The sequence below is a fragment of the Filicampus tigris genome, chromosome 1 (genome assembly GCF_054856515.1).
Source record: "Filicampus tigris isolate MCC_2025a chromosome 1, RoL_Ftig_1.0, whole genome shotgun sequence".
NCBI classification, from domain to species: Eukaryota; Metazoa; Chordata; class Actinopteri; order Syngnathiformes; family Syngnathidae; genus Filicampus; species Filicampus tigris.
In genome coordinates this window covers 17,484,030-17,493,097 of record NC_141217.1, presented here as the reverse complement: position 1 = coordinate 17,493,097, position 9,068 = coordinate 17,484,030, and the positions used below count along the sequence as shown (strand labels likewise).

General features: G+C 41.4%; 1 protein-coding gene and 1 pseudogene across 2 annotated transcripts; both read left to right on the top strand.

Annotated features, from left to right (window-relative positions):
• Positions 1 to 1,356: 1,356 nt before the first annotated feature.
• Positions 1,357 to 8,465, top strand: irf10 (interferon regulatory factor 10). Of its 2 annotated transcripts, none has more exons than XM_086020977.1 (8): positions 1,357 to 1,794; positions 3,074 to 3,269; positions 3,340 to 3,416; positions 3,747 to 3,798; positions 6,597 to 6,701; positions 6,773 to 7,159; positions 7,294 to 7,412; positions 7,624 to 8,465. In XM_086020977.1, the coding sequence occupies exons 1-8, from the start codon at positions 1,618 to 1,620 to the stop codon at positions 7,657 to 7,659; spliced, it is 1,149 nt and encodes a 382-aa protein (XP_085877103.1). In that variant the 5' UTR covers positions 1,357 to 1,617; the 3' UTR covers positions 7,660 to 8,465. The 2 variants fall into 2 exon arrangements, with proteins under 2 accessions (XP_085877103.1, XP_085877019.1); XM_086020893.1 differs by having other exon boundaries at positions 1,361 to 1,794; positions 7,605 to 8,465.
• LOC147153048 (uncharacterized) lies at positions 4,021 to 6,611 on the top strand (annotated as a pseudogene).
• Positions 8,466 to 9,068: the final 603 nt, after the last annotated feature.

Sequence of the window (9,068 nt, the reverse complement as noted above, 5' to 3'; positions counted from 1 at the left end):
CCAATCATGGCTCACCTTTAGAAAACAGTGATTGGTCGATACCTGAGCCCTGAGCAACTGTGATGTAATTTTCAGTCAACTGAAGTGACAAGATGGCCGCCCCCGGCAATGGCTAAAAACGGGTGGATTAACTGTTTTTCCACAAACGCAATATTTATCAGAATGCCTTGTTTCAACTAGTGGGCCTGCATATGACCTATTCTTGAAACAAATATTGTTGGGTTGACTTCCCTTTTAAGTTTGATTTAATTTAAAAAATCAATCAGCTCTGATGGTGAAAGAGGGATGAGATAGAAATCCCATTGACGCAATCGTTACGTGACACTTTTGTCAACATATTTACTAATATGGTAAGGAGAGCATTTGTAGATGTTTGAACTATCAAAATAAAGAATGAACGATTTTACCACTGAACAGATCACTTATACAGCATTATACTAATGCTAGTTGGGACATTGCTAAGTATGTAAAAGAGCAGTAGCATCTATAGTTTGACACTGATGTCAAGAAATAATACGTTACCCTCCTAAAATAATGACCTAAGTCATTTTTTCAGAAACACGAAAACTAAAACAAATTCTGATTACATTGTGTTTTATTCATAATTTAATTTAAATGAATGTGATGCAGATGCAATAATGCAGACAATATGAGCAGACTTGGTGTCCAGCATCCTAAGCAGATGTTTAAGACAAAAAATATATATTACTTGTCAAAATATGACTCGTGCCATTATTTTAAGAGGCTGTCGGATATAGCCGTTCATTTAATTAAGCATGTCTCCACATAATGGGGAGAAATAGGGCTGATAGACCACAAGCAAAATGTTGACATTTGTGGAAGCTCAAATGAAAGAAGAGCATTGTTTTCAACACTTCATATTTTTTGTATATGACAACTGAAATTCACCGTCCATAAAAACAACAAGAACAACAATTCTTTCCTCTTAAATTCAAGTATGATGACACTGGCACCTGTAACGGAAAGGAGCAGGTAAGCAAATGTAAACACACTGCCCTCTAAAGGCCAAACAACACACTGCCTACGTTTGATTAATTTTGTCCAGGTATGACAATTTTAAACTACGTCTCGGGCTCTGAGGGTTTGATTTTTATTTTCTCTTCTTTTGGTGAATGTGATTCCCAATTATACCTTTCCATCCCAGCCCCCAACACAATACTTTTTATTTTTTGATATTATACTGTATATTCTTTTAATTAATAATTCTGCAACGAATACCATAGGGCGAACGCTATTACAGTAATCTCCTTTAAGTCATACATTTCGGCCTATTGCGCAAAAACAACTTTCTTTTCCTGATAAGAGACCTTTGCCTGTCGAGTAGCCGTATATGTTGGAAATGATTAAAGGGTTGGTGCGACTTGGAAAGCGAAAGTATGCAGCGCCCACTCAACTTTCGCTTTCGGTTACTAAACTACCTTGTGCAGAACTGTACTTTACACGTGCCCCGGGCAGCTCTCGTTCCTTTTTGGACTCAACTTCAATTTATTTACTTTGCTTATTGAGTCGGCTTCCACTTTGTTGGATTGCGCTTCTGCTAGCAGTGCGATTGGTTGGACAGAGCCGGACCCGAAACGGTGAGTCCCGGCCAGTGTGATGCAGATGGAGGAAGGGCCCAAGACCCACTTGAAAGAGTGGCTCATAGCTCAGGTGGAGAGTGGCGCGTATGAGGGTCTGTGTTGGGAGGACCGGGACAAAACCATGTTCAGGATTCCCTGGAAGCACGCAGCCAAGAAGGACTACAAGCAGACGAACGATGCTGCTCTCTTCAAGGTCATCTTTCAACTAGTTTAGCATGCTGCTTTGCCACATAAGTACCTGTACCTCAATGACAAAAATTCGTTTAGTTTTCTTCGTTTGCTTTCTTTTTAATGTAGTTATAGTCGAAATACGGTACTACAGATTGATTTTATAATCATATTATCACATTTTTACTGATTAACAGCAGGAAGTAATGAATAATTTTGAAAGTACGGTAAATGTCTTGAAGACTTACAAATATTATATTTTGCAGTTATTTATTATGTACTTTTAATACTATTACTTCTACTACTACTACTAATAATAATAATAATAACAATAATAATAACAACAACAACAATAATAATGTTAATAGTCTCCAGGCACCATAGTGAGGAAAAGCAGCACAGTGAATGGATGACTGGATGTTGGTAGCCTTACATTAAAGAAACAAACACACACTATTCATCCATTCATTTGCTGAACAGCTCATCCTCCCTGCGACCGCGGGCGTGCTGGAGCCTGTCCCATCTGTAATTGGGCAAGAGGCGGTATACACCATGAACTGGTCACAAGCCAATCGCAGGCACACAATATTTTCACCGAACTTGAACCTGCCAAAAATACAGTGGGGATGGTGACTGCACATTGCCGCAAACAGTAAGAATTTACAAGTAATTAATGCCCCTGGTAAAAAGGCTTATAAATACCTGTACATGCTGCAAGATGGCAGTAAAGGACTACTTTTGTCTAAATAAAAATCCTCCACTCACTTCAACGTGGTTCCTCAGCACCAACATGGTACAAGATTACAGCAAAGCATGATTTTATCAAAATAAACTCTCGCTCAAGTCAACATAGTTCCTCAACACCAAGACGGTGCCAAAGCAATGTGTGGAATTGCAAATGACACATTTTTTATGTGAGAAAAGAAAATTAACTCACACAAAGCTGGCGTTCCATTTTTTTACTTTCGACTTTAGCCTTTTGGGTTTTATGAAGCCCCAATAATGCCATTTCAAATCAAGCCTGTCATTGTCTGATAAAAAAATTTACTTGACACTTCTGTAATGGCAAATCCAAACAATGTAGTTAACGTTTTAGATCTACCGGAAGAACAAAATAAAAATCAGTGTCCTTGAGAACTGAAAGATTTTGTAGTGAAAATGTTATTTAACTGACACTGAGACCATTTGCTCCCGTTTCACACTGCAAAACATTTTTAGATGTTTTCAAATTCAGTCAAGTCCCCCAACTGAACTAATTAATATGGAAGTGAATTTTGCCCGCACATGTCTACCGGTGTGTTCAGGCCTGGACCTTGCACAAGGGCAAACATAGGGAGGAATGGGACCAGGGCAACCCCACTGTGTGGAAGACCCGTCTACGCTGCGCACTGAACAAGAGCACAGACTTCAAAGTTGTCCATAAGCTCAGCCGGCTGGACAGCCCAGAGCCTTATAAAGTGTATTGCATCCAGCGAGGCGGCGCAGAGGCTTCCCAAGATGGTAAGGAGAATATTTTGGAGAATATTTTATCCGACTTCCCTCGGAGCTCCTTTTTATTGGTTATTCACAGAGTCTACACAGACAAAGGACCACATGAGCAGCCAAGTTAAGAAATCACCAAGGAGCCCCGGTTTCCAAGACAAAAAGGTTAGTCTTAGTTAGTTAGTGTAACCCTATAGACAGAGCTGGTAGGTCAAAATTGGTTGACGGAATCACAAACGGAAGCCTATTTAAATTGAGAGCCGGACCGACTTATAGGCGATTGCTATATGTTCCGGTTTGACACAAAGGCGGCTAGACGGACGACGGAAGGGTATCTTGGCTGCAGACGGGAGGCGATAAACATACCGGGAAATTTTAGTACAATGCTCTGCCTATACTGTAGTCACATTGTAAGGCACATGCTCCATGTCGTTGCTCTCCTGAAGAGATATTAATGGGTATAACTGTTTGACCTTGTGTTTTGTTGTCAAACAGGAGTCATTTCAAGCTTACGAAGAAGAGCCAGAAGAGGACCAAATTCAACCCCGTAAGAGCTTCACTTATAGAACCACTCATAGCCACACAAACACGCACAAAGCTAACACAGATTGAGTTGGAAAGGTGTTCATTAATAGGTGAGCAAAATAAGGGCTCACAATGGCAACTGAACATATTTCTCTCTCAAGAACATTTTTGGGAAGCGACAGATATTTTTTTTTGTCCAGTTGGCATTGAAAGTGCGCATCTGTGTGTGCATGTGTGAAAGTGAATGTTTTTCTCTGCTTTCTGCAGGCAGGTCGGTAAGTTAATTGGTATCTTTTGCAACAGTCAGATTAGTCTAAAGATGTCTACACCTTTTTTCAAAATGCCAGGGGCACACCCATAAAGACTTTAAAAATTTGCAGGTGTGTGCTTACTGTTGTAATGGTGTGTGTAGTACACAAGCACACTAAACTCACACACAAAGATATCTCCGCTGACGTATTGGCCCCCAAACCAGAGGTCTGTTGTAGTACCAGGACTGACCTATGAGGGGCAGCACAATTCCACAGGGCAGAAGAAGAGAGAGTAGTACTAGTAGAAATAGAAGAAGCTAGGCTAACTGTTAGCTTATTTGATAACTATTGCAGTTGAAATTTTCTCTACAAAAGATAACAAACGTCATTAACCTATCACTTCAAACCGGCCATGTTCTGGTCAACCTCAAAACAGCTATTATGAAGTCCCTCCTCAAAAAACCCACTCTTGATCAGGAACCCCTGTCAAACAACAGACCCATCTCCAATCCCCCCTTAATTTCCCAAATTCTAGAAAAAAAAAAAAATCTATTCAACTCCACAACCAACCTTATATGAAAAATTCCAGTCTTGTTTTTGCCCTTCCCATAGCGCCGAGACAGCTCTCATCAGAGTCACAAATGACCTCCTGATGACCTCTGACTCCGGTTTTACTTCCCTCCTCATCCTGCTTGACCACTCTGCTGCATTTGATACAGTTGTTCATCACATTCTCCTACATCTCCTCCAATGTGACATTGGTATCTCTGGCAATGCCCTTCAATGCTTTCAGTCATACCTTACTGGAAGGACTGAGTTCGTAGCCCTGGGGGATGCTAAATCTTGCTCCCACACTGTTATCTGTGGGGTCCCCCAGGGCACAGTGCTCGGTCCCATTTTTAACATCTACATGCTTCCCCTTGGTCGTGTCGTCAGCATGGAGTGGAATTCAAATCTATTGCTATGCTGACGACACACAACATTTCCTCAATGTCACTCCCACATCCACACCCCCCTCCTCTGTCACTCAACTGGACTCCTGGCTAGGGATAGGTAAAGGCTTGGAGGAGTAACACCTTTTTACAGTTAAACAGTTCTGAAATAGAAGCTATTCACATCTCCACCCCTCACCAGCTTCGGTCCTCCTTCATTTCTTCTCTCTCCTTTCTTGGCCATAATTTCTCCCTTTCTCCTTCTAATTTGGGAGTCAGGTTTGACCCCCATCTTAGCTTTGACAATCACATCAATCATATTTTCACAACTTCTTTCTTTCACCCCGCAATATCGCCAAACTCCGGCAATCTCTCTCTCTCGTCCTGCTGCTGAGAGGCTTGTCCGTGCCTTTGTCTCCTCCAGGTTGGACTACTGTAATGCACTTGTCATCGGGATCCCTGGCAAGAGCCTTCAAAGGCTACAATATGTCCAAAGCAGCGCTGCCCGGGTCCTGATGAGAGTGCGTAAATATGAGCACATAATCCCCATGGCACTGGCTTCTCGTACATCTCAGTATCCTACACAAAATCCTCCTTCACACTCATCATTATCTGCACGGTGAAGCCCCCGCCTACCTCACTGAACTGCGTCAACCACATATCTCAGCTAGAACCCGGTCAGGCCAATTGCACTGTCTGCCCGCCCGCCCAGGACTCGCTTCAAGACCATGAGCAACAGGGCTTTTGAGACTCCCCGTCCTTGGAATGCCCTCCCTGTCTACCTCAGGGCCCCACAGACGGTGGATGTTTTTAAGAAAGGACTCAAGACCTTTCTTTTTAAAAAAGCTTTTCCTGGCTAATTTTATGCGATTGTATGTATTTTTTTTTTAATTGATTACCCCCCTTCAGTGGTTTGATTGTATTACTTTTTTAAATTGTTGCCTGCATTGTGCACTTTGAGATTTGTTGCTCAAATGTCAAGTGCATGATAAATTAAATGTATTACTATTATTTCCTCTCCTTTTAATTTCTGTTGTGGTGAATGACCTGGGAGATGTTATAGAAACGCTTAAGACAATCAGTTGCTCCTCTATTTCTGCTCAGCAACGATACAAGCTTCAATGAGCTTCGAAATTGCCTTGTGTAACGTTTCACATCACAGTTCCGTAGTGGTAGCGCATCGGACGAACTTAGTGTTGACTACCACTTAAGGAGTTGCGTTTGTAAATAAGTTAGGATTGTCGCTGGCCATTTTCCAAGCAGATTAGGAAGACATTCACTCACACCCCCCCATACCACGAATAATCAGCCAGTATAATCTTTTAAATGTAAGGGCTTTGTCGACACGGAAGGACGTTCAGAAGTCTCAAATTTGGCCTGAACATCGGTATGTAGTACCCCACTTTAGAATGGTTTTAGACTACTTTTCACAGTTGCAGTGTTGATATGACATGATAACATGAAGCTTCCATCAGAGGGACAAAGTTGTTAGATGTTTGTGTGGATCATGATGGTTTACTTTAGCATATTGGGTAACTCATTGGTTCAAATAATTTGAGCATTGGAGAGAAACTACATATAGAGAGAGCTAAGCAGTACAGACAAAGCGCTGACTCTTTATTTCCGCTGTACGCTAGATGATCGAAGGATGAGACCCAATTATTCTGAGATGACAGGGAAAACAAGTCACTCTCAGCACTCTGCTTTAATGACCTCCTGCACCGCTAGAAATACCATATCAGGTAAGAAAGGTTGAGGGAAAAAAAATACTGCGCATATGAACAGCCGGCTAATTTGCATGTTGTATTCACAGATTTACGAATGCAGCTGACACTGTTGTATCAGGGCCGAAGCGTGTTGAGGTGTACCACCAAGAGTCCCGACGGGTGCTTCATCCTGCAGGGTTGTGTCCCTTTAGGAAGTGAGCGTATATACGGGCGCTGCACCACGCAACAGCTCTACTTCCCTCGCCCAAATGACAAACACATGCCTTCATGCGCGGTGGAAGCAATAAACCGACTTCTCTGCCACCTGGAAAGTGGTGTACTCTTATGGGCTGCCCATGATGGGGTGTTCATCAAGCGATTCTGCCAAGGCAGAGTGTACTGGAGTGGCCCCATGGCCCCGTACACTGACAGGCCAAACAAACTGGAGCGTGAGAAAACCTTCAAATTGCTCGACACATCGACATTTCTTAATGGTAAGCGAGCACCACGTTGACGAAAACGAGTCATCGTAAATTACAGTATGACAACGTAACAACATAAACATGGCAACACAAATTGTTGAATTGCAGTATATGAGAAATCAGAGGCTCTAAAAACATGTTTACAGGTCTTCAGAGCTGCTTACAAGGAAAGGGAGCGCCACCCAATTATACAATTGAACTCTGCTTTGGAGAGGAGTACCCAGACCCAACAACCCCTAAAACCAAGAAGCTTGTCATGGTACAGGTGGGTCAATACTCAAATGTCATTTTTTTTGACTAACTTTGAGAAATTATTTTCTTTGCACCTCAGTATTTCATCTTGCCGATAGAATTTGCATTCAGATGCATGCTGTAACTTGAAATTAGTTGTAGTATCTCGCAAGCACCAGTAGAGTTCACTGCAACACTGATTATATAAAACACTAACCCTGTCCAGGTGGTACCTGTGTTTGCAGTGGAACTGCTGCAGAAGTTCAGCTTGGATGAGATGAAGGAAAAGCTGGACAGTTCTGTCACTTTTAAAGGGAAAGAAGGTCAGAAAGTCAACCACCCTGCAGGGGGGGAAACATAACTCAGCAAAATGTTTATTTCTCCTTTCACTATCATGGAAGACATCAACACATCAGAGTTGTGTAATGGAAATGAATGTTTGATTAAGTTTTTGTTTTTTTGTTTTTTGTTATGTGTTTCCATTTAAGATAATTCTAAGTGTGCATCTTTTTAGTGAGGTGAAGCCTGTCAAGTTATTGGCCAAACATTTTCATATTCAACCAAAATGTTGAATATTGTGGCTGTCCTGTGAAAAACAAAAAAAACCAATTTCACGTTAATGCGATGTCTGTAACGCAGAAACACCATTCACGTGAAAATAAGAAAATTGAAAAAAAATGGAGATAAGAGACGATATGATGTGGTAAACAGTTTTTGTCATGCATATTCCAAATGCAACCTCAGAAGGGAAACTGTGATGACAAACACAACCAGAAATCAGAAGCTCCTCACTTGAAAGTCAAATTGTGTGTGTTAATGAGATGAATTAAGTGTTGCTGAGGTCAATCATCGTCCAAACAGAAACCCTCCGTAGGTTCATGACTGTGTCCGTCATGTGTCATCAAAGCGATTCTAAAGCCAAGCAAGTCGAGGGAAATGGATTGTGACTCACGGCCAGGTTCTGCCGCATATTCGACATTGTCAATCAGTCAGATGACATATTAACAAACAAAAGCTTTTTAACACCAATTGTTTTGCAAAACAGATATGTGCAAATGCTGGGAATAAAACACAAGTGATAATTCAATTTATGAAGCGTTTTTTCCATTTATTTCTAGCGAACATCATATAACAGATTCACAATTTTAGAAAATATACATTTTGTAGCTATGACATTTAGAAGGAATAATTAACAGGGATGGTTTAGTCACAAAAACTAAAGTGAAAGAGTGTGCTGAATCAGAGGAGATACCCGTATCAGAGTTTAAAATACTTTCATCATTTTCCCTGCTTTCAGACATACTGCATACAGTACGTAACAATGAGACACAGGGGTCGAGCATATCCACAAAGCATCATGTTCCAACGTGTTATTAGCACCATTACTCTTCTGCCTCACAGCGCTCTTTCCACCATTCAGCTTTTAATGGAAAAAGAATGTGTAGGCTATGGTACACATCTGTCCGTGTGGGCATGATTGTCTCATACGCAATTTTCATTAGTGTTCTCCCATCTCTTCTGAGAGATAATGTTAAGAACATATTGGAGAGTAATGCCTTGACGAACAACTCGTTGAAGGTGATAAGATTTGAAGAAGGCAAAGAGTTGCTTGCGCTCTTACATTCATCTTGCCTGCCCAGACCAACGCGGACACAGTGGTTGAGAAGCAAGAAAAAAAGAAGTCGAACAC

Bases quoted from the DNA above. Each gene is read 5' to 3' on its own strand.
- irf10 (XM_086020893.1), top strand. From the start codon at position 1,618: ATGCAGATGGAGGAAGGGCCCAAGACCCACTTGAAAGAGTGGCTCATA. The intron at 1,795-3,073 runs GTCATCTTTCAA...CGGTGTGTTCAG, and splicing joins ACGATGCTGCTCTCTTCAAG to GCCTGGACCTTGCACAAGGG. The intron at 6,702-6,772 runs GTAAGAAAGGTT...TTGTATTCACAG, and splicing joins CGCTAGAAATACCATATCAG to ATTTACGAATGCAGCTGACA.